The 24,636-nt window shown below is 44.3% G+C and overlaps 2 protein-coding genes across 4 annotated transcripts in view; one reads left to right on the top strand and one right to left on the bottom strand.

Annotated features, from left to right (window-relative positions):
• Positions 1 to 2,093, top strand: part of TBL3 (transducin beta like 3) — a 56,431-nt gene extending 54,338 nt beyond the window's left edge. Inside the window, exons 21-22 of the mRNA XM_039355583.1 lie at positions 20 to 178; positions 1,860 to 2,093. Coding sequence (XP_039211517.1) covers positions 20 to 178; positions 1,860 to 1,975 — 275 coding nt within the window. The 3' untranslated portion in view covers positions 1,976 to 2,093. The remainder of the gene's footprint in view (positions 1 to 19; positions 179 to 1,859) is intronic.
• A 2,597-nt stretch (positions 2,094 to 4,690) lies between these two features.
• Positions 4,691 to 18,243, bottom strand: NOXO1 (NADPH oxidase organizer 1). 3 transcript variants are annotated; one of them, XM_039355591.1, is made up of 8 exons: positions 18,114 to 18,243; positions 17,499 to 17,579; positions 17,336 to 17,411; positions 16,225 to 16,405; positions 9,998 to 10,191; positions 8,112 to 8,216; positions 6,983 to 7,100; positions 4,691 to 6,051 (listed from the first exon to the last, which is right to left on the bottom strand). In XM_039355591.1, the coding sequence occupies exons 1-8, from the start codon at positions 18,180 to 18,182 to the stop codon at positions 5,421 to 5,423; spliced, it is 1,455 nt and encodes a 484-aa protein (XP_039211525.1). In that variant the 5' UTR covers positions 18,183 to 18,243; the 3' UTR covers positions 4,691 to 5,420. The 3 variants fall into 3 exon arrangements, with proteins under 3 accessions (XP_039211525.1, XP_039211526.1, XP_039211527.1); XM_039355592.1 differs by lacking the exon at positions 18,114 to 18,243 and adding an exon at positions 17,968 to 18,092; XM_039355593.1 differs by lacking the exon at positions 18,114 to 18,243 and having other exon boundaries at positions 17,336 to 17,407.
• Between the last annotated feature and the right edge of the window lie 6,393 nt (positions 18,244 to 24,636).

Below are 24,636 nucleotides of genomic sequence, written 5' to 3'. Positions count from 1 at the left end.
CTGGTGCTTTTGACTCCAGAGGCAGTTCTGAAGTTCTCCATCACTTGGAACACCAACACACGGAACTGCCACGAGGCCCAGGCAGTGGTGGAAATCCTCCTCAAGCACGAAAATCCAGAGGATCTCTTGAAGTACGAAGGGATCAAAACTGCGGTGGAGTCTCTCCTGCCCTACACAGGCAAGTGGCTCTTCTTCCAACTTCATCAGTAAATGATTCCTTGTTTCTCCAAGAAATCTGCACTTAAATAGGATGAAATGGCTTTGACATTAACAGCTGAAACGTGTTTTTTTCCAAAATATCACATTTATAAGTTCTTGTGTGCTTGGGCTCAGTTTTTAGTGACAGCTTTATCACAACCTACAACTCTGATGGGTTTGCAAGTTTGGCCTCTTCATCGCAGCTATTCACGTTTCTACTTTTCAACCCATCATGGCTCAACTTCAAAGTGGGGCCTGACATCTGGGAACCTTACACCGTCTGAAGCAAACAGTCTGTGCAGGACAATTGACCCCCTCTCCCATTTTCAGCCTTTCAGGTGAAGAGAATTTTGAGTGGGCGGGTTCTAATTTGCTCTTAAATCACCCGGCTGCTCTTTGAGACTATATTCAAATTTTCTGCCAGGCAGAAATTAATTCCTGCACCACTAACCTGGTTTCAGGGTGGGTCTGCGTGTTCCTCAGAGCCAAACAGGGCCTGGGGCCTTAGAGTGTAGATGAATTGTGATCCTTCCAGGAAGGCCCCACCAAGGTAGCAAAATCCCTCTATGTAGACTTCTCTAGACCCAAGTCCCAGGAAGCATTCCCTCCTCCCCCCCCAACTTCCTGTAACTCCAGGCAACGAGGAATTCCCAAACCATTCGACTGCAGCTGGGGGACTGAGGTCTGTCCAAGAAATCAAAGATTTTTCATTATTATGTGATCAGAGTAATTATGCAATTTCCAATTTTCCTGCAGAGCCTGTGGCATCTTATTATGTTGCTTTGAATGTGAAGCTAAATATTTCTCTGCTGAGTTTGTTTTTCTCAGCCTTGGAAAAGATTTCTGAATGCATTTGTCTTAATACCCAGCTGGCTCAGCAAAGGCTGGAAGATCTTATGTGTCCAACACATCTGAAGGATGTCAGTTAAGAAAGATGCAGGGATGTGTGTGTGTGTGTGTGTGTCAAAGAAGTCAAAATGGTGGTTTTGACCATGCAACTAAAACCATGCATATTTTATCAGTTCAAACTATTGGCTCATAGTATCCAAATTAACAAAATTATAATCATATGATTAAATAAATTGCCTAGAAATATGTGATCATGGAACAATTCATAGAAATTTGATCAAGTTGGTTGACAATTCTTTACTTTGCTCTTCGTTGAAAAAATTGAGTTCAAATATTGAAAAGAGACAGACATGTATTCTACAATCCACCAATATATTTATTTTTGCCTTCTGATTAAAGTGCCCATGTCTCTTAGTTATAGTAAATTTCCTACAGGAAAAATATCGTGGTTGCAGTTATATTGAAGGTCCTTATTTCAGAGCAAAGATTTAGCAATAGCAGTAGATTATACCATTTGAGTATTATACTCCATCTTCTGAGATTATAGCAATAGCACTTAGACTTATATACCACATGGAGGTAGCCAAGCCTCCTTAATGCCACCATCACTGAGAGCACTACCTAAACTGCACCTGACATTGCCTTTCATGCCACGTTGTCAAGGGAAATGGAAACCATCTTCCCATGGAAGAGCGTGATAAATTTGGTCCCCAGCCTTAAAAACCTCCATGCTGAGTAGGTAACCCACCGTTGCCAAGGACAGCTGCTCTTGCTTGCCTCCTTGGTTTTCATTCCCTTTTTCCTCTTTGCAGAACGCCACCACCAGAGGCTGGGCCGGCTACTCCAGGCCTCCATGTTCCTTGATTTCATGTGGCAAAACATGAGGCTGGCTGAGGCTCCCAGATGGGACGAAGAGATGGAGACATGACTGCTGAAGCTCACCTGCCAGTACTTGTCCACATCCCCAAACAGTTTGACATTCCTTCACCAACAGTGTTTTAAAGAATGCTTTATATAATAAATACACGCTTATTTGTATAAATAAACTTGTCTCTCATTTGCTGGGCCATACAAGTTCTCCACCCCAGTGCCTTTTTAAAAATAACACACTTAATCCCTTAACAATACTGATCTTTCGCAGATGAACTAGTCTACATAGTTTCACAATCACCTTTTGGGAATGTGATGGAAGGGAGTGTGGCTTAGTTCAGTGGTTCTTAACCTTTTCGAACGAATCGCCCCCTTGAGCCAATGAGGAAGTTGTCATCGCCCCCCTCCCCCAACATAACCTCTCAATCACAACATAGGAAATAATTCTTCAATTTATGCAAACACTTTTTTGGTTTTCTTTAAAATTGTCATCAGGACATATCGATGCAAATAATTTATTTCCAGTCTTTTTCCCATATCTCAACTGTGTGAAAAATTTTGGTGCCACCCGTCACTTTATTCCCAAACTTCGTGATACATGTATTTCATTATTATCTTATTTTTTCAAGACACTTAAATGTAATGACCACTGAAAACAAAATTCAATCCCTCTCTCTTTCCTCTCCCTCCCTCCCCCTTCTTTCTCCAGGAGAGGAGAGAGAGGGGGGGAGAGAGAGGCACTTGCGCTTCCTCTCTCTCTTTCCCTCTTTTTCTCTTTCCCCTCTCCCTCTCTCTTTCTCTCTTTCCTCTCCCTCCCTCCCCCCTTCTTTCTCCAGGAGAGGAGAGAGGGGGGGAGAGAATGAAAGGCAGAGGGCACCGAAGGGGCGGGGGGGGGGGCAGGAGGCAGCAGAAGACCCCGTCGCCACTGGAGGCACCCAGCTCCGCTGCCCACCAGGCCTGCAGGGATGCCCCGGCTCACAGTCACGTTGGCAGGCCATCCCTCAGGCTGCTGGCATCCCTGAGCCCAAGTCTGCCGAATGCCCCACCCATCAGCTGCATCGCCAAGCCTCCCCTCGCGCCGCCAGCGTCCCCGGGCTTAACTTGCAGGGCATCTGCAGAACACCCCATCAGCTGCTGGAAGAGCTGGGGCCATTCCCAACACACGATGCTCCTGGCCATCTGCGACCCATCAGCGTTGCTCAGGGAGCAATGCCCCCGCCGGCCGCCACCCCAGCCAGGACTGCCACCCAGGGGGCAACAGGAGGAAGAAGGGGAGGAGGGCAAGGAAGCTGGCGCTGGACCCCAGGAGGAGGCGCTCCCACGGATCTGGTGGGAAAATGCCCCCCCTCCCCCATCTTCTACTCACCTGCCCACTAGGCTGAGGGAAGGCTGGCCCACTAGGCTGAGGCTCTGGTGGGCTGCTCCGAGCAGGGATCCCAGGGATCCCCTGCGCGGTTCCCCAGCCACGTGCACCTGGGACGGGGCCAGCCAGGGAAATGGACTTCCTGGCTGCGCTTGTTCCAGGAGGCGGGGCACCTGGGCGCAGGGCCAACCAGATGCCCTGCGAGGGGGCAAATCCTCATGAGAGAGAGAGAGGAGCACAAGTGCCTCTATCTCTCTCTACAAATGGCGGAGGAGGCTCAGAGCCGCAGGGGCAGGCTGAAAAATGTCCCCAAAAACCTCTCGCTCCATCGCCCCCATATCGCCCCCTTTTCATTCCTTCGCCCCCACGTCGCCCCTTTTCATTCCATCGCCCCCCTGAAAAATGAAATCGCCCCCTGGGGGGCAATATCGCCCAGGTTAAGAACCACTGGCTTAGTTTACCTTGCCTGCTGAGCCCTGGTTGGTCTTAACCATAGATGATTGAACAAGCCACCATTGATACGGTCGGAACAACATGTTAAGGCTAAACCGAACAAACCAAATGATAATCCAGCAGAGTGCATGAATCTGGCCTCGCTTCTGCAGCAAGATGCCATGGCCATAAAGGCAGGAAGCAGCATTTGGAGATCCAGCAGAACAGCTAAGCCTCTGCTGGTCTGACTGGGTGTCCTCAGGAGAGGTGGTAAAGTTTGGGTGAGATGAAGCCAATGGGAATAAAGGCGAAGGGTTTTGTCTTGCTGTGCCTGCTCCCATCTCGTGCAGCTGGGCCTCAAAGTAGGGATGCAGCAACCTTTAGGTTAACACCAGCTTAATCCAAAAACAGGATGAAGTGAGGCAGAAATTCAAGATTCCTCACTTTGATTCTCTTTGCTATAAGAAGGGAGTGGGGAGAGAGCATCTCACTCAGGCTGTCAAAGTTCTGTTATCACACCCTTTAACCTAAAGGAGAGTTCCAGCACTCCTCCTGGAGTCTGTTTGCTGATCTGGACTACCTCGAAGGGCTGTTTTAGTTATCTATTTATTCGATTTATGTGCCTCCCGTCTTGTTCAGAGGCACCTCTGGTCAGCTTACAAACATTAAAACTGGTGGACATTAAGCAGGCCAAGAGCAGGGTGAGGAAGAGAACCACCCATCACACAGATTGCAAACTATCACAGCAGAGCTGCCAGGCTTGCTCCATCAAATTCAGTTATTCTAGTGCTCATTATTATTACCTAGATAGTGAGTTGCAGATTAATTTCCAAATCTAATATACACCCTGTTAGTGTTCATGAGTGGATAAAGTTATTTGCAATAACAGGAGTTTTATTCTGTGAATGAGAGAGGTGAGGAAAGGCTGTGTGAAATGCAGCATGTTGAACTTTTTAAAACAAATGGGAAGAGAGAGGGTGACTTTCCAAAGAAATTGCATTCTAAGTAATTTTATTTTTCACAGGCAGTTTGCTTGAAATCTGGAAATACAGCATATTAATTATATATGATTTTATTAGTTCATATTTCTAATATGCCTAGTAACCCTCAAACCACTAGATAGAAATCAGTTACTAAAATATTAAAATACATTAATAAGTAAGGAATACCTAAAAGTATTCAAATGCCTCCATTCCAGTAATTAGGTAATTTTAAGTAAATATCTTCTGTAGATCCCAACTTGGATGCAGCAGTCAACAGTTCATGGTTGTTTAGTTGAGTAGAAAGTAGGACTACTAGAGCTTGAAAGGACCATGTGGTCCTCAGTTCTACCTGCCCTTTTCTTTAGTTCAGGTGGAATTGGGTTAAGTCCTTCACAAAATATTCTCAGTGCTCCATACAAATAGTGCCCCATTGCAGGAGGTGATGTCACACAACCTGGTGTGTCCTCTCTTTTCACTTCCAAGGGATTGGCTTCTAGATGAGAGCTCTTAAAGTGGATGGTGCTTTCAGCTTGGCCTCTCTTTAGGAAAATGGAGGTGTGTCCCTCAGAAAGAAAGTCATGCCTTGAGCCACTTCAGCTCAGACCCTGGAAGGAGATCCAAATTCTAACCCTGCATAAGGAACTGAGTGATTCCTTCCACACAGCAGGTATTTTCTACATTAATAAACCTCAGAGCTCAATGATGTTGGATGGCACCTTTGCTTTCTACAGCTGGGAACCGGCAGGACTGCTGGGCTGCTCCAGAGATCTCTGCAGAGCCCTTCTGGTTATGCTGCTGCATTTCTGGAGGATTTCATGAGGGGATGGGCGTGGGGGCACAAGAGGGCCACTAGGCAAGGGGCCCACACCAGAGGAGGGAAGCAAATGGACAGGGTCTCTAGAAGATTCTTCTTCAAAACCAGAATTGTTCTGCTGCTGGCTTAAGGAGGGGCTTCCTGGATTGCCAGATGTCTGGAAAAGGGTCTCTGGGAGGACAATGTGGCTCTCAGGGTCACAGGGACCGCAGAATCCTTGGTCACTCGCGTTCCCAGAGCTGCTGGACCAACTCTCTTTCCCAGAGGCTGGACTGGAATTTCCTGAGATGGAACTTCTACTTGGGGAACGAATGCCTTTGCCCTCGAGTGAACCAGTGTCTTTGCTTTGCGTCTTCTGGTTGATGTAAACCTGGTTCCCCTTTTGCTGGGCTGCGCAATTCTTGCTGCTAAGACAGGGGGCTTCAATGAGGTTTGGGAAAGAATTGCACAAGGAGGAAGAAGCAAGAGCCAGGAATTTGCTATGGGGGTTTCTATACGGCTGGAGAAACATGGAGGGAACAATGCCTGTGGTTCCATTGTACCTGGAAAGCCAAAAGGAGGAGAGGGCATCACTTCAGCTCCAGGCAGGAATTCCTTTTTGTTGGGTCAGCAATAACATCTAAGTCTGTTGCTTCTCAACAGAAATGGATCTATGCAATTGGGGGGAGAGGGATTTCCCCAATCTCTTCCAATAAAAGCTGATTTCTTCTTTAGTGCCAATGTCCTAATATTAATTCTCTTGCAAGATTTCTACTTTTAGGAAAGAATTTCTGCATAAGGATTTTGGAAGAAATTTTGAACTCTCCTTTAGCCCCACAGAGATTTGGATGTTGTTCCTCAAACAGCAAGAAAGAGGACAACAGCCATTGTCAGAGAGTTCAATTCCTTTCATTCCTCAACACAAATCATGCTAAGGCTAAGAGTTGATCAACCTGGGGAGGATCTTACGTAGCCTCTCCCTGCTCCTCAGGGGCCTTTGCTAGGCCTGCCTCCCTGACTGCAAGCACTTCATTCTTCCAGGGTCTCATGCTTCACTGATTGCTCTCAAAATCCAACACAACACAACATTCACAGGATCTCCACAGAATTAATGTCTAATCATTCCATGGCTTCTGATGAAGTGAAGTGCAACTCAGGTAAGGTAACCTCTTAATAACATCTGTTAATCTGAAAAGGTGCTACCGGATCCTTCTGATGTTTGCTTAAGCCAGGGATAGGCAACCTGGGCTCTTTTATGACTCGTGGACTTCAACTCCAGAATTCCTGAGCCAAGGCTGCCTACCCCTGGCTTAAGAGACTTTGTCTATTAATCTTTCAAGGTAGCAAGTATAATGCAGTATTCAGTATTTTTTATCAGGCTTTCAGCAACCAGTAGATACCATGTCATGGGCTGTCTGTGGAAACTGATCAGCGTCCCATTTGTGTTCCCAAACTGAGTTCCTCCCCCACAGCCCAGCCCATCTCCTGGCTTACCAAACCAGCCACCAGCCATTCTCTGATTTCTCCAGCACTTCCACCACAATCCCAGCCTCGAGGGAGAGTTCATCTGGCTCCTTGGCTATGTAAGCCCGGGTGACATAATACAGCGTCCCTGGAATGAGAAGGAAAGAAGAAGAAGGGTGAGTGCAAGGAAGCCCCTCTCTGCCTGATTACAAAGCAGCCGCGTCAGTTCCCATCCAGCTTCAAAACAAGAGAAATTAACTCAGGAACTGAGGATAGGGCATGGTTTGTAGCCATGGACACATTTGGAGAATTCTGCTGTCACAAAGTGGCTGCTGCGAGACGGTGTTCTTTTCACAAAATAGTGCTGGAAGTGTTCAGCCAGTTCTATTTTGAGTGTAATATAAATAATCCTTGATTTACAACCACAAATGAGATTAGAATTTCCACTGTAAGTTGTTGCAGTTGTAAGTTTAGATAAACCTAATTTTACAACATTTTTTACAGCAGTCATTGTGCATCCAGCTTCCCCGTGGGAATTTTTTGCCAAAAATTTGCAAAAAAGGTTGCACTTTGCAATCATGTGACCACAAGATATTGCAACCAGTCACAAATGTAAGCTGGTTGTCAAATGGCTGAATTGTGATCACATAATTGCAGGAGTGGTGCAGTACTTGTAAGTGATTGTACAGGTTGTAAGTCACTTTTTCCAAGGCCTTGTAACTTTGAACTGTCATAAACAAACAGTTGTCAGTCAAGGACTACCTGTATTGTAAAAATGCCGGTGGGCCCATGTGAGCTTTTTTGCCAACATAACATTCCTTTTTTAAAAAATGAAATAATCTAAAACAGACAGAAAGGACTGCAGGGACACTGGGACCACCAGAACACAACACCAATTCGTGATTTGAAGATTTGGCTGTGAAGGGGATTGACTTCCCAGCCTTTAGAATTTGAAAAAATTGGTTAGATCTGCAATATTTCATGCCATTATCTCTGTATCTACAATAGTGTTTTCCAATCCTAGCAACTTAAGATATGTGGACTTCAACTCCCAGAATTCCTCAGGCAACATGGTAGTTGAAGTCCACATATCTTAAAGCTGTCATGTTTGGAAAACGCTGGTCCACAAGAAAGAGTTAGGGGGCCAGTTAGGATTCACCTTCCTTGTCGTTTTTTTCCACGATGGGCATTTCTTTGCTGTCATCCAGATACGGAGCCGGGAACCAGGCGATTTGTTTTTGGTTATTTTCCACTAGCCACCATCCTGAAGCAAAAGAACATGGAGGGGTCAAGAAATGAGCTGGGTGCCCACAGCGTTCCTTGGTGGAAGACATAGAGACATGGAGGGAGTGCAAATTTGCACCAATCTTCTGTTCTCACCCAAAGGCATTCCGCTTCCTTCAAGGGCCATGCTTTGGACCTTCAAAGCAAGCTGAGAGAGAAGCCGTATTGGCATAGTCTAGTGAACAGCCAGCTAGGGTTGGATCGGCTCCTCTCCTGGGCCTCAGCAAATGATTCCCCTCCATTTGCACTGAGGTGCTTCCAAAGTCTTCGTTCAGTTGGGTTGCTGGTGGCTTCGTCAATGGAACCCCAAGATTCTGTCTTAGGCCTCTCCATAAATGATTTAGATGAGGGAATAGAAGGGGAAGTCATCAGATTGCTCTGGCTCATACTCATCTGCCTATCCATGTTACTTGAGCAGCAAACTCTCCTAGAAAAATAACTTCCTGCAGGAAATTTGAATGGTTTTGCAATCCTCCCAACTTTTTGCAAGATAGGGAAACCCAGGATGAAAATAAATCTGGCTAATTTAAGGAGAATACTGCAGAAGCAGGCTTGGATCAAGAATATAGTTCTTATTATCCTTGATTGGGTTCATACATCTGCATGATATGGTTGGTTTGATTTTGATTCAGCCTGTTGTGCGAACTTTCCAAAGGTAGCTTGTAAATCATGATTGATGGTTTAGAAATGGTTTATAAACTATGCCTGTGCGGGATTATAGGGCATACTATAATCCCCCTACTACGTGCAAACGTAGCCAATTTCGTTAAAGTACGAGATGGTGAGTTCTAGCCCAGCCTTAGGCACGAAAGCCAATTGAGTGTTCTTGGGCCAATCACCAGGAGAGTGTAAGTTCAGTGGTGGCGAACCTATAGCATGCGTGCCAGAGGCGGTACTCAGAGCCCTCTCTGTTGGCACGAGCGCCACTGCTGCCAGCAGCAGGTCCATCAGGCTGCCCCCACCGCCCAGAGCAGGAGTCCCGCCAGTACAAAGGAGGAGAAGCGGCTGACTAGCAAGGTCAAGTAAAGGTGGTAGAACAGATGTCACTAACCATTGTCAATTGGTGGACTGGGAGGGGGAAGCATTTTACATGTGTTCATGCGTGCATGGGGCACGCACGCGCTGCAAATGGGGTGGGGAGAGTGCCTGCGTGATACTCACTAGCCCTGCCCCTCACTTACGTGGTGCAGTGCCTTGTATCTGCACCCTGCGGCAAGATGGCGGCCGTTTTTGCACCTTGCAGCACGGTGGCCCATTTTTGTGCCCCTGGTTTTTGCATGCCAGAGGCGGCACTCAGAGGTGCCTCCCTGCCCCCCCCCCCCCGAGGGCACCACAATGCTGATTGACGCCCTGGCACTTTGCAATAAATAAGTGGGTTTTGGGTTACGGTTTGGGCACTCCGTCTCTAAAAGGTTCGCCATCACCGTTCTAGTTGCACCTTAGGTACCCTCAACTGGGTAACTATAGGCCAATCACCAGAAGAGTATGAGTTCTAGTCCCACTTTGGGCTAGCTGGGTGACTTTGGGCCAGTCAATCTTTCTTACCCAACACCCACCTCACAGGGTGTTTGTTGTAGGGAAAATAGGAGAAAGAAGGAGTATTAAAGAAGTTTACTGCCTTGAGTTATTTCTACAAAGGCAGATATAAATAAATTCATTAAATTATATAAATAAATAGTGGTTTAGGAATGCCTGCAGACAACATGCAGCCAAACCATGGCATCTGGTTTCTGCCAGAAGGCACATTTTGGAGCTCCATACCTGTCCTGTCCTTCATCAGCACTTCCAGCTTTTCTGCCTTGGTGGTTTCGAAGGGCTGGTTCTGGGTGTCTTTAGTTCGAAAGGGTGCAACACATTGGTACATCTGGGAGAGGACCGGCTGGGTGATGGTCAGCTTGGGTGCCCTGGGAGCCTCTGTCTTCCTTTCTCCCATTTCAGAAGGCAAAACAATGATGCTGCAAGATGAAAGTCATGGCAATCAAATGGATGTTGCAACCACAGTTTTTCCAGGGATTCCTAAAGCAGTAGCTTGTTGCAGCACTACAGGCAGTCCTCAGCACTCAAAAGTACAGCAGTGCTGAATGAAGGGACTGGTGAGCAGCTGCCCAGGGTCCCTGAGGGCCATCTGGGTGCTTGACCAGTCAGCGGGGGAGCTGGGAGAGAAGGTCACAGACCGCTGCCACTGGCACGAGGGCTCCCTCTCGCCTAGCTGAATAAGCTCAGGATTTGGGCCGGGGGCACTTTCAAACAGCCCCCCGAGTCCAGGGACTCTCTTTCAGGACGGGGCCTTCTCAGGCAGCCCCAGAGACAAGAGGGCTCCCCTTGGCAGGCAGCACCAGGTTGGATTTCTCCATGGAGGTTTCATTTTCTGCAGCTTGGATTTGGGCATGGAGCTTTTTCAGCCCCCAGAGATAAGAGAGTCCTTTCTACTCTGGGGGTGGCTAAAAAGGCTCCCTGCCAAAATCCAGGCAGGATTTTCAGCCGAGGAGCTTCTTGACTCTGGGGCTGAAAATCCAAGTGACTCTGAGGCCCTTTTGCTGTGGCTTTGCAGAAGACCATTGTATTTCAAGGAGTTGAGTTACATATTTTGATTTCCTCTTCATATCAAGAAAATTCTTTAAGTTTAGAGCTCACTCTGAGCTAATCTGCTTGCTTTTCACTCTTACTTGCCGAATCAAGGAAAACAGCTTGCGAAGTTCTAACTTTTCGTTCCCATTCCAGAGTTACCCAGTCAAGATCAGATCTTGCAGCCTCATGAATGAGTTATAACAATTCATTTAGTGACCATTCAAAGCTATGATGGCATTGAAAAAAGTGACTTATGACTGTTTTTCCCACTGACGACGGTTGCAGCATCCCCACATGATCAAAATTCAGATGCTTGGCAACTTGCCATGTCCCGGGGTCACGTGATCCGCTTGTGCAACTTTCTGACAAGCAAAGTCAATGGGAAAACCAGATTCACTTAATCAGATTACTGACTTAACAATTGCAATCATTCATTTGGCAAGAAAAGTTGTAAACTGGAGCAAAACTCACCGAATGAACGTTTCACTTATCAACATAAATTTTGGGCTCAGTTGTAGTCATAAGTCAAGGACCACCTATATTTATAAATTTGGAAGCAGGGATATAAAATCTTGGTGCCAAATTTTAATAAAATTTCCCTTTTAGCCCTGATCTTCTGCAGAAGTTGAGCACTCAGCGCTGTGCTCCCAGGCCTTTGGAGTCTCTCCACTATTTTCAAAATGGCTCCCAGAGTTGAAGGGAGAACATGCAGTTTGACGTGTTTCTGTTTAATTTGCCTGCTACCATTAAACAATCAAGATTAAAGTCTCCTTCCCTTCTGTCTTCACTGTCTCTGGATCCTCAAAGGTCGAAGGGCACTTAACAATGCAACTGGGACTGCCTGGATTTCTGTCATTAACCAAATCGGTTTCACTTTACAACTGCATTACTTAGCCACAGCAGCCCTGGTCCCAATTGTGGCTGCAGGTCTCGCGGGGACATCCGGGGGGGGGGGGGTTGCGCTCTGAGCGACATTCAGCCAGTCCCCAAAGGCCCCAGTTTCACCTCGATGGGTGGATGACTTGCTAAACTACATTTTATCCTCACAGATGGTACAAATCCAACCCAGGTGTTTAGTTAAGAGTTCTGTGTGTCATATGAACCTCATAAATTGGTTGCGTAAACTATGAATTGGTTTACAATTTAACTAAATTGTGTCATTTAAATGTGTAACATGGGCAACTATATAAATGTTCTAAAAAAATAAATCTGAATAAATAACTTACATTCACACCCAGATGATTCATTAACATTTCATCTGATGAAATGAAAGCTTTTACCGCACCGCATTGTGCACAGTTAAAATGATGAAACCTGAATGCTGTACTATCAGCAATAAAGTGGTTAGAGTTGACTTCTGACACAGCCCATGCCCTTCAGATGACTGTTAGACTACTATCATCCCTAGACACTATGCTGGTTGGGGATAATGGGTCAAAGTGCAAGATCTTCTGAAAGCACCACATGGGAACCCAAATATGCTTTTTCACGAGGCAACTGGACTTTCTTGTTTTTCTTTGAAGACGTTTTCCTTCTCATCCAAGAAGCTTCTTCAGAGCTGAAGAAGCTTTTTGGATGAGAAGCGAAAAGTCTTCAAAGAAACACAAGAAAGTCCAGTTGCCTCGTGAAAAAGCATCTTTGGGACAACGATGACCAGGATGACTGAGAATCTCCATAGATACCAGATTGGAAAAGACTGCTCTGATCTATTTTGTTTTTGCTAAACTATGTTTTTTTTTAAAAAAATGGTAATATTGGAATCATGTTAAAATCCATTCTTTCAGGGGCCGTTTGCTGAAGGAAGCCTGGTTCTCAGGAAAAGATTCGATTAACCGGCATGTGGTCCTGTGCTCAGCCCACCAGGCACTAAGGGCATGGAGCACAGATCGCCGCCCCAGCCGCCAGAGGGCACCGGGTTGTAAATCATACGGTAGAGAGAAGGACGCCGTTCCAGATGCCCTGCTCAACTGCGCCAACGGAGCTCCAATTGACATCCCGCATGCCCCGAGTATCCATCTGGCACTCGGTCAACAGCAGATCAGCCCCAGCGGGCAACTGCCACAAGCTTCCCTACGATGCCGTAAAGACAGACTGCCCCTAGAATGGAAGGATAACATCCAGAATAATGAAGTGGGATTCGGGGGACCGTGGGGCAGACGGGACGTAGTGAGATCTGAAGATGGCAACAAAGATGAGCCGTCTACAAGGGATGCTGTCAGTTTTTGATCAATTAAATTGGCAATTTTTATTGAGAGTTGTAGAGAAAATGAATTTTGGGGATAAATTTTTGTATGCTCTTAAGGCTATATACCAACAGCAATCGGCACAAATTATAATTAATGGAGGATTAACAGATGCATTTAAAATTGAAAAGGGTACTAGACAAGGTTGTCCACTATCCCCATTGTTATTTGTTTTAACAATAGAGATTTTATTAATTAAAATTCGTGAATCAACTACAATAAAGGGAATAAAAATAAAACAGAATGATTATAGGTTGAGAGCTTTTGCCGATGATTTGGTTGTGACATTCTCTCAACCGACAGATTCGGTAAGGGATTTGGTGGAAATTATAACCCAGTATGGGAAAGTTTCTGATTTTAAGGTAAATAATAATAAGACTAAAATACTTTCAAAAAATATGTCTATGAAGGAAAAGGATGTGTTAGCTAAATTAACAGGTTTTGAAATAGTGAAAAAGGTTAAATATTTGGGAGTTTACATTACAGCTTCTAATGTTAAGTTGTACAAAAAAAATTATGAGACATTATGGGTAAAGGTGCAAAAGGATTTAAATGATTGGAAAAAATTACAACTATCTTTGTTGGGGAGAATCTCAGTGGTTAAAATGAATGTTCTTCCGAAGTTTCTTTTTTTGTTTCAAATGATACCTATCTTGAAAAAAGATGCCAACTTGGAGGAATGGCAGAAGGGTATTAACAAGTTTATTTGGGCAGGGAAAAAACCAAGAGTTAAGTTTAAGATTATACAAGATGCTCGGGAAAGAGGAGGACTTAAGGCACCTAATTTAAAATTGTATTATATGCTGTGGCTTTAATGCTGATTAGTGATTGGCTTAATTTAACAAATAAAAATATACTTTTTCTTGAGGGATGGGATTTATTATACCGATGGCATGCATATTTAATTTATAATAAAAAAGTAGATCAGGTTTTTAAATTTCATATTTTAAGAAACACCTTATTACATGTCTGGAAGAAGTATTATTATAAGTTAAATTATAAAATTCCAATTTGGGGGATTCCTGGACACGTGATAGGGGGGTATCTAGGGGAGTGAATTTGGATAGGATTTCTTATAAGGAATTAGTTTGGTGGGGAAGGATTGGCAATTAAAATCTTTAGCTGAGTTGAAGCAAGAAAATATTGTACACTCTTGGTTTCAATATAATCAATTGTTAGTTAGGTGGAGTTTAGATCAAAAGGTTAGTATTACTTTAAAGGATGCGAATTTGGTAAAACAGATTAAAGATCAAACTCGAGCCCATATAAAGAGAATTTATAATGTTTTAATAGAATTGGATTCTGAAACAGTTAGTTAAAGATTGTATGGTAAAATGGGCACAAAATATTCAAGAGCCGATTCTATTGGACACATGGGAGACAATTTGGGTTAGAAATGTAAAATTTACTCAAGCTCAAAATTTGAGAGAAAATTTTTATAAAATATTTTATAGGTGGCATTTGGATCCCCAAAAGTTGTCTTGTATGTATCCTAACTTGCAGCCCAAATGTTAGAGATGTGGTAGTTTGGATGCAACTTACCGGTACTTTCGTATTTGGTGGACTTGTAGAAATATAAAAGCTTTTTGGATTAAAATTTGGTGGAACATTCAAAATATTTTTAAAAGAAAGATAAAGTTTACTCCTCAACTATTTTTGTTGGGTATTATTGTAGATTTTGATGTTAAGGAAACTAATTTTATGTTGAATTTAATAACAGCAGCAAGGCTGTTGGTAGAGCAATATTGGAAGAAAGATTCCTTGCCGACTATAGAAGAATGGACCCTTAAGGTCTCAAATTTAGCAGAAATGGCAAAAATTTCGGCTTATTTGAAGGATCATTCACAAGAGAGATATATTTCGGTTTGGAGAAGATGGATAGATTATATTCAGAATAAATATGGGACTAAAAAGTTCCATTTATTTTATGAATAAATTTTAGAATATTATTGTTATTATTATTATTTATAGTTTAGTATAGTGGAATTTTTATTATATTGTATTGTTTATGAATTAGGATTTTAATTTGTTTATATGATTAAGTTTATTTGCAAATTGTTTACTCTGTATTAAAGGGGAGTTAAAGCGCATTATATTTGTTTATCTATATAGTTGGTTAATGTTAGATTATGATTATTATATTTGTTACCCTGTATTCAGCTCTGGGAAGTGGGGAAGGGGGAGAGGAGGGGGGGTAGGGTGTGTGGGTTTTGGGGTATATTTTGTAATTTTTGTAAAACTTTTTAATAAAAAAAAAGGATGCTGTCAGACACATAATGGTAACTTGGTCACAAGCGAACGAAGGGAGACACCCTCCTCCGGTACATTTGACAGGGGGACATATGGTGGAACAACAACTACGGCTACAACAGAGGAACTCCGTAAAGAGTAAACACGGGGGATTAGGTCGAACGAGAACGGTGCTCACCAACACCAGACCGAATGGCAAAGTACTATCAATGGAACGGCAGTGAAGAATGTTTTAGTGCCTGGTGGGCTGCTCGAAGCACGAAGCTGAAAACACCAGCCTGAAGATGACGAATGGGACTTCGTCGAAACGTCGCCAAGACACTTCCAATTTTACGCGGGAGAAAACCCGAACAACCAAAGACCTACATATAAACACCCGCGAAAACCTCAGAAAACATATAATGCTTTGCAAACTTTGGGCATGGATTAGAGTTGTAGAGGAGGCAAATCTACAACTATTATTACGTCCCACCTTTATTTTTGTACAAATTCAAATGGCAAGCATAATGCTCCCCACAGCAACAGCCCTGCAAGGTGGGTTCGGCTGAGAGAGGGCCTGGCCCAAAGTCTCCCAGCAGTCTTCTGGGCCTAGGGGAGGCCTGGAGCAGCCCCTCTCCCAGGGATGAGTCTGGCACCTCCCCGCTGCACCAAACTGGCCTCACAGCTGCTTCAGCCATGAAGCCTGAAGCCAGAAGAGGGGGAACTCCTCACCCGAGGCAGCTTCTTTCCTCCCCAAAGCCACACATACTGCAGGTCAAGTGACGCAGATTTTTTTTCTGTCTGAAGATGAAAGCAGGCACATCGTTTGAACTATGGCTGCCTGTAATTCTGCCCTCAAGCCACAGGATGATTTGATGCTGGAAGTGAGCCTCCTGGAATGCATGTTTCTTCCCTGCTCTTCAGGAAAACCTCTTTTCTTAGATGTACCTGTTTTCTGGAAAGGAGGGCTCCAGATCCTGGCCGTGGGCTTCAAGAAATTTAATCACATCTTCTCCTTGGGAGATTTTGGCCTGAGTCTTCATCAGCTCCTGGCAATAGACCTCCAGCAGCCTCAGACTCTCCATGCAGCAGCTCAGCTTCTGAGTCTTCCTCAGCTTCACATTGGCATCTGCGAAGGGGGAGAGGAGAATAAAACCTGAAGGAATTCCACTTCTGGGCCCCCTTCCATGCAATCTATGGCTTCCCTTTCAGCACTAGAATTTGTGTGGGGTGTAATGTCCAGCTCTATAAGAACCCAGGAGTGTGGAATTCTGCAGGGATCCAAGCAGGGGTGGAAAAGCACAAATAGGCCTTTTCACTTAAAGGGTCATCAAAACTGTAAAATCAATCCTTTGGAGGAGGGAATGAAACTAAATTATATATTGCGTTTGACAAATCTTTCTTCAACAAAGGACAAAGATCTAGAATGATACGAAGCTATTTTTAACTTGTAATTCCCCTGAGCCTAAAGGAGCCCCTCTGTGGTGATCTTGGTGGCTCTCCTGGGCCAGACAAAGCCTGCACTTGTAGTCCTGGACAGGTGGAGAGTTTTTAGCCTTATGAAATTAACTCCTCTCAAAAACTAAAATGATATTTTTTCTATGAGACAATAATAGGCAAAACTTCCACAAAACTTAAAACATCCATTTTCCCCCTCTGTCCTCCACGTCTCTCCTAAAGCCCACATCATAAGGTACCCAACACATTCTGTGGTCCTCAGAGGCCAAATAACTGTGCACGCGCACACACACACACACACACACACACACACACACACACACACACACACACGAGTTACTTCCCTCTGCATGAAGCCATCAGATATTTCAGTTTACATGAATGCACTACTGTGTGGATGATTTGTAAAGAGGGGCTGATGATTTAGCACCTCCATCATCGAGAGTGGAAATGCAATTTTAGGTCACAGGTGTCCAGCATTAAATTACATATCTCTGTAAATCCTTCTGAGTGTTGATGAGAGCAGCAAGGATGGGAAACGGAATGTTTCACCAATCTAATTCAAACTAAAATCCAACGACAGCCCGTTCTTCCCTTTTACCTTGAAATCTTGGGAGGGTCCGGTCAGATTTGTTCAACAAACCACTCTCAATGGGGAATTTTCTCTTCAGTCCTTTCTGAAAAGAAGAGAGCCGGAAATGAGCTTCTGCTGTGTGGCCAGCTCTGCTGGGAAAGCATCAAATGCGAGTTCAACTAAAACTTACATGGAGGGTCCTAAATTCTTCAAATGTCCTGTAAATGAGAACCTGGGTTTGGTCAGACCAGGAGACAGAAAATATGCAGGTCTAGGAGGGGGAAAAAACACAAAATCCACTTTAATCTAAATCATACAATGCTCTGTTTCTAGCAGAAATGGAACTCAAGGCAATTACCAAGAAATAACAAAATAATTTAAAAAATAAAAAGAATACAATGTTAGTCATAAAGGCAAGCAACTCAGTTGCAGTGGAGAACAGAGTAAGCCTTGGGGGGGGGGGGGGAGTGAGACAGAGGCCTCTCCCAGGGAGCGAGAGTGGAAGTCCCAGGCATCCAAAGTTGCCTTTGGCCCAGTCACTCTCTCAGCCCCAGAAAGGCAGCAAAGGCGAACCACTTCTGAAAGGGGGCCAAGAAAACTGCAAGCCCCAAAAACGGCAGGGGTCACCCCAACCCGCGGCAATTAACATGAATCCTAACCATCATAAAAAGACTTCATTACGAGGCCATCCAAATTTCAAAATATTCAGTGATGTGGTTAGGTGCAAAAATGGAAATTAGTAGCAAAAGCGGCATAAAAGCCCAGGCTTCCCGAGGGCCCCACGGCCCGATTCGGGCCAAGCTACCTTCTGCCGGCCGTGCTTTAGCAAGCCCACGGCGGTCACGCCCACGGGAAACCTGCTGCTGCTGCCCATCCTCCCGACTTGCTCCCGAGAGGCGCTCTGGAGCCCTGACCGGGCAGGCAGCTGGCTTAGCGGCCGCCTTGCCCGCCCCCCTCCCCGTTCCCCGCCCCCGGGGCCTGCTCTTGCCAAGCAGCGCAGGAGGCAGAGCGGAGGGCGAGGCAGCCCGTCACTTGCCCGCCCCAAGAGGCACCCGAAGCCCCGGGCGCCCTGTCCTCCTGTCGGCGGGCGGTCACGCTGCCTTCCTGGGCGCCGTCTGGAAGCAGCAGCTGCTCGGCCTGCCACCCCAAGTCCCGTGCGTGGTCTGTGTGCCGCAGCCCCGTCACGTTGCCCGTTGTGCTTGCCTACAGTTTTTATGGGAAAGGTGGGAAACGACACAAAGGCTGCCCGAGTGACTTTGGGCCGGTTGCTCCCTCTCGGCTCGACTCAGCTCTGGGTTCTTGTCGTGGGGAAACAGGAGGAAGAAGCAGCGTTAGGTGTGTTCGCCGCCTTGACTTATTTATAAAAATAATGAAGGTGGGATAAAAAAATAAATGATTAAAATTGAATCTCCTGACTCAGATCTGTTTTAAGTTTTAACTCTAAGTGGAGGCCTCAAGAAGGGAATTGCTTGATGCCCATAAAAGCAGGAAGTTTTGAAACATTCTAGCATTTGATTTATTTTTGTCAACACATAAAAAGTGTAGAGAGATTGTGAGGCTCATGAACCTAGAAGCACTGATCAAATACTAAACAAGATAACTAAACCTCCAGTTGATCTGGGAGAAAGGACAAGGCCATTTTTAAAATCAAAGGTGGAAAAAGAATTGCGTCTCCAACAAACCATGCAGGAGGAAGTAAATAATACTAGGCATGGGAGTCCATGGGAGAAGGGTGAGGGAGCAAAAGAATCAATATGGTGGTCACATTATTTTATTTATTTATCACATGTTTATACCTCCCATCTTGCCTTCAATCACCATGTGATCATAGAGTTGGAATAACGGAATTGGAAGGAACTTTGGAGGACTTTTAGTCCAAACCTAGGACACACAGCCGTCCAATCTTTTCTTGAAGACCTCCAGCAAGGCAAGGAGGCAAGCCATTCTATTGATTAACTAAAATGTGGGATAGACAGCACCAGATGGATTCATAACTGGCTAACCAGCGCACTCACTGTGTAGTCCTCAATGGAACTACATGTCTATGGAGGGAAGCATGCAGTGGGGTACCCCAAGGCTCTGTCTTGGGCCCAGTACTCTTCCACATCTTTGTAAGTGATTTAGCTGAAGGAATCGAAGGAGAACTCATCGAATTTGCAAACACCCAAACTGGGGGAATTGCCAACATTTTGGAAGATAAATTCAAGATCTTGACAGACTTGAACACTGGGCACTATCCAATAAAATGCCATTCAGTGTTGTGAAAAGTAAAGTCTTAACACTTAGGCAAAAAAAAACCAAACCCAAGGTATAAAAAAGTCAGACATGGTTATTAGCACTTGGATGGGCAATCGCCAAGAAATATCATTCCTGTAGGCTGGATTCAGATGGTGGAAATACGTTCTGGAGGAAAGCAATGGCAATCAATCCCTTTGTGTGCTGCCACTCAGAAAGCGAAATGGCTATGTCCATGTAATGGCCAGAAACTGAGGTCGAGCTTTTTATTCCTCTGCCCACAAATTCATTGGAGAATTTTCATATGTGTCTAGTTCCAGCTGTCAGCGTAGAATTTATGGACATCCCACAATTCATGTATGGTAGCAGAAATCTTCCTTTATCATAACCATCTCACTATAGTTCTGCTTCAGAACTTGGCTTCTGGTGGTACCAGTAACTGGCAAGGCTGATGGAGAACCATCTTTGATATAGTTAAAGAAAGAAAGTAGTGTCAAAAATCTATTCCAATATCAGTAAAAGATTATAAAATATTGACAATGTATTGCAGGAGTTTTATTTGTGCCATCTGGTTTCCTCATGATTCACTGCAAATATTTCCCTGATTTCTGCACACATCATACTTCAGTTACGATAACCTCTTATCCTACTTCCTTGGGAAAACACCTTTCTGGCTAATATGAGCTAAACCAACTATCTACAATTTGGTGTCCCAACATGTCCTGAGATTACTCTATGTGTACAATTAAGGATCAACCATTTTTAAGTTCAGATGTTTGTGTCCATTTGCAAAAAAGCAAAATATTTCCCATTGTGATAGGAAGCACTTTCTGATTGCATGGAGCACCTTTGCCTTCATTGCCCCAACTTCACAACCAACCTTGTTCTGGGATTGACTGACCAGTAGACCGAAACTCTGGCATTTAGTGATAAGGAAATAATGTTGGCTTGAGGGTCACCCTCACTTACCCAGAGTCTTTGGGAAATGTACAGGGAGTGCTGGGAGGCGTAATCCCAGCCCATCTGGAAGAATCGGATTTGGGACAGGCTAAGCCAGCTACTAGGCAGATGAATAGGAGAGAAACGGAGCAGATAGGCCCTCATCTAGAGGCCTCATTTTTGACAGTTTTCTGTTCTACTCTGATGGACATTACACGCTAACTGAAAACTATGTTTATTTAAGGTGCACCTACCTCTTGCTTGGACTGCAAGGCGATCCAACCGGTCAGTTCTAGAGGAGATCAATCCTGACTGTTCTTTAGAAGGCCAGATCCTGAAGTGGAAACTCAAGTCCTTTGGCCACCTAATGAGAAGGAAGGACTCCCTGAAGAAGAGCCTAATGCTGGGAAAGATGGAGGGCAAGAGAAGAAGGGACAACAGAGAATGAGGTGGCTGGATGGAGTCACTGAATCAGGAGGCGTGAGCTTCAATGGACTCCAGAAGATGGTAGAGGACAGGAAGGCCTGGAGGAATGTTGTCCATGAGGTCACAATTGGACACGACTTTGCAACTAATAACAACAACTAACAACAACAACACCTCTTGCTTCGAGAATCTATAAATTGCTTCTCAACCTTACCATCTTTAAGATGTATGGACTTCAACTCCCAGAATTCCCCAACCAGCCATGAGATGAAGTCCACTCATCTTAAAGCAAAGAAGATTGAGAACCACTGCTCTAGAAGATACCCAAAGTCATTTTGCTGAAGGTGTGTTTGTTACAAAGAGTAGAATATTTATTTATGTAAGAAAATTTATACAGCTGCCCAATTCACTCTCAGTGACTCTGGGTGATAAAAACCCAATATAAAAACAATAAAAAGAAATAACTCCTCTCCCTCCCACATTGACAACAATCAAATGTGCCATTTGATGGGCTCCATCCCTCTCTGGGGTCCCCAAGCCTGTTGGAAAGCCACATCTTTAGCACTTTCGAAAGAGTGTCAATGTGGGGCTAATCTTATCTCTGTGGGGATGATGTTCCACAAAGAGGAAGCCACCGTGGAGAAGGACCTTCTTCTTGGTCCCATTAGATAGGCCTACTTAGGACAAGGGTCACGCAACATTCCCTGCCTCCCCACTCTGGTGGGTTGGGTAGATGTGACTGGAAAAAGACAGTCCTTCACGGTCCTGGTCTCAAGCCACATAGCAGCACCTTGAATTGGACCTATAAGCAAATGGGCAGCCAATGCAGCTCCCACAGGAGAGATGGCACATGTGTACATTGAGGCCTGCACGAAACCATGCGGACCACTGCATATAGATATTTTTATTCAATATAATTTGAACCTGCAATACATAGAATCTCCTTCTTGAAAGGCAAATTATTTGTACATATCAGACATTGATAAAAGTAATGACTGGTGCCCTCAATTGGGTTCAATTCACCTTCCAGTTGATGCATGAAGCTTCAGATTTATGTTCAGAGGCAAATTATTCCTTTTAGAGTTCATGAAAGGTCTTTAAATCTCTGGCTCTGTTAGCACGAGCACATGGAGCCCAAATCAGCAACTTCCCAGCAAACAAGTTGGTGGTAAAACTTCCCTAAATTAAGTAACCCTAGGCATAACAGCACTACCAAATTTTACATCTTTCCTAGCGTTTGAGTATCATTTGATTTGATTCACCATTGAATCCTGATGAAATAAATATAAAAGGGACAGAGATATAGGGCAACTCAAATTCAGTCTTACAAACAAGTGGGCACTCTGAAGTTCTGGAAGGACATGGACACACGTTCCTCCTTTCAACTTCAGTGTTGGGAGTTTTCTGAATTGAAATTGATTCAAAGGAAATGAAATCTGACCAGGAAGTGCTCAACCCTGCAGGGCAGGCACCGAATAGGGGGCCTCCCCCACTTGCTGCACACCACAAAGCAAACAAATCCAAGCAAGCCTTTTGTCTGCTGTGTCCTCATGGTGTTGCCTGGAAATAAAACAGCCTTAAGTTGCACTTAGCTATACTGGTAGTTAAAATGATATTTTTCCTCCCTTAATTCCTTGGAAGGAAGTCAGGAGATTGCAGTGAGAGGCAATCAAGCAGGAGAGGGATCCTGAGGGGAGCAGAATAAGTAGGGGAGAGAATGGCAGACCAGCTTTGCAATCAAAGTCCCACACCTTTTCCACCTATGTGCAATATTGCTGCATGTACAAAAGATTTAGAACTTTAGTTGCAACACTGCATCCACCATATGATTGACACTTACACCTTAGAGACAACGTTGAGATTCAGCGATGGGGACCTCAATTTTCATACTGGTATCATTTTCTGCCAATCCACGGATGGAGGAGTAAATAAGGTTAGCAGATGCTCAGTCTTTTTTCTCCTCATGTTCTCCATCTGGCAGGCATAAGCCTTAGAATGTATTTCCAGCTTTTTGAGTATCTTAGGGTTGTTGGCTTCTTTTTTAATAAATGTATTGTTTTCACAACAGTATTCATTCAGACGTTTGCATTGTGATCTCATAAATTATCTGCATTTATTTTCCTTTGTTTGTCAACAAACTCGACAGCCTATGTCAGTGATGGTGAATCTTTTAGAGACTGAGTGCCCAAACTGCAACCCAAAACCCACTTATGTATCATCGGGTGCCGGGTGGGCGTGGCCCATTGGGTGGGTGTGGCCCATTAGGTGGGCGTGGCTTTGGTGGTAATGGCAGACTGGATGGGGCTAAAAAGTTCAATCAATCAATTCCAACTTTGCGAGATTTTTTTTTCTGCAAAAAGTTGAAATTGATTGATTGAACCTTTTTTTTTTTTTTTTTGCACACGGCGGTGGAGGCCTAAAGCGAAAAGGTTTTATAAAACCCAGCTGAAGGCCTAGGATTGGGGCGACAGTGCGCATGCCCACAGAGAGGGCTATGTGTGCCACCTGTCGCACCCGTGCCATAGGTTCGCCACCATGGGCCTATGTGCCCCCAGATTGCAGCCCCTTCAAATCTACGGTCACTGAGGTCTGTGGATCGCTTGACTCATGTTGCTATGATGAAATTTGGAAAGCACGTCATTGTCAGTTCTCAGTAGCATTTGTTTTTATAAATAAAGATTTGTTGGAAAAATATTGTGATAGAAGAACCATTCTTTCTGATTCCGGAAAAAGTAATTTCATAGGCATTTAAGGCCTAAATACTTTTTTAAAAAGTTTTTCACTACTTTTTGGTCATGTTTTTTTCCTCCCTTTCAACTGTCTATATCAGGGGTAGGCAACCTTGGCTCTTTTATGACTTGTGGATTTCAATACCCAGATTTCCTGAACCAGCCATGCTGACTCAGGAATTCTGGGAGTTGAAGTCCATGAGTCATAAAAGAGCCAAGGTTGCCTACCCTTGGTTTATATCCTCCTTTGCCTCTTCAGATATCTGGTCACGGTGATCACTATGCAAGTCCAGTAAATGGTGAAGTACCCATCCTCCCTGTCTCTTCCACGGGGGCTTCTGGGAATGATGGCCCAGCCCCAGGAGAAGGCTCTCTGCTCTTCAGTTTCTCCCTTTTCAAAGGGGGAGCCTGATCCTCTGACTAGTGTGGTCTCGTTCCAGGGTTTAAATCTTTCCACTGTGGAGTCCTTAGTTGGTCTTCAAGCCTGCTTTGGTGGTTTGCTTGCAGACATTTCATTACCCAACTAGGTCAGATCATCAGCACCAACAACTTCACAGTTCCACCCTGAGTGAGAGGTATCTTCTTTTTTTAGATTTTTTCCCACTTTGGGTGCATATGGAAAATGTCTGCTGATAATTTCTAATTGAAATTGTACCCAGCACATTTCCAGTCAACCCTTACATTCAGTTCAGAACATGTTTGCTTAATATAATAGCAAAAAAATAGCTTGATGTTTATTTCATTAAAATGAACAAGCTGCAAAATGGTTAATTGGCAATAGAAAAATGAGAATTCAGCAGTTCTATTTTAGCAGTGAGAGTAGTTACATATAAAACATTTAATAGCAAAATAATTGCTCAAAACACAAAAAGCAATTTAAAAGAGTCCCCAAAAGAGAAAAGAATGTGTAAAATCCTGGCTAGATCACAATATGGTTTTGATCTGCTTATAATTTCAAGGAAATCTGTTTATAGAGGACCTACGTTATATCACTCTTTC

The sequence above is a fragment of the Crotalus tigris genome, unplaced genomic scaffold (assembly GCF_016545835.1).
Source record: "Crotalus tigris isolate CLP2741 ecotype Arizona unplaced genomic scaffold, ASM1654583v1 scf7180000018693.663989, whole genome shotgun sequence".
In the NCBI taxonomy this organism is placed as follows: domain Eukaryota; kingdom Metazoa; phylum Chordata; class Lepidosauria; order Squamata; family Viperidae; genus Crotalus; species Crotalus tigris.
The sequence above is the reverse complement of the archived record's forward strand: the minus strand, read 5'-3'. Positions and strand labels throughout refer to the sequence as shown.

Excerpts from the sequence above, each read along its gene's own strand:
- NOXO1 (XM_039355591.1), bottom strand. The coding sequence starts at position 18,182 with ATGGGCAGCAGCAGCAGGTTTCCCGTGGGCGTGACCGCCGTGGGCTTG. Across the intron at positions 16,406-17,335 it reads GACCCTCCCAAGATTTCAAG|ATGCCAATGTGAAGCTGAGG; the intron begins GTAAAAGGGAAG and ends CCCCCTTCGCAG. Across the intron at positions 7,101-8,111 it reads GGAAAAAAACGACAAGGAAG|GGACGCTGTATTATGTCACC; the intron begins GTGAATCCTAAC and ends TTCTCATTCCAG.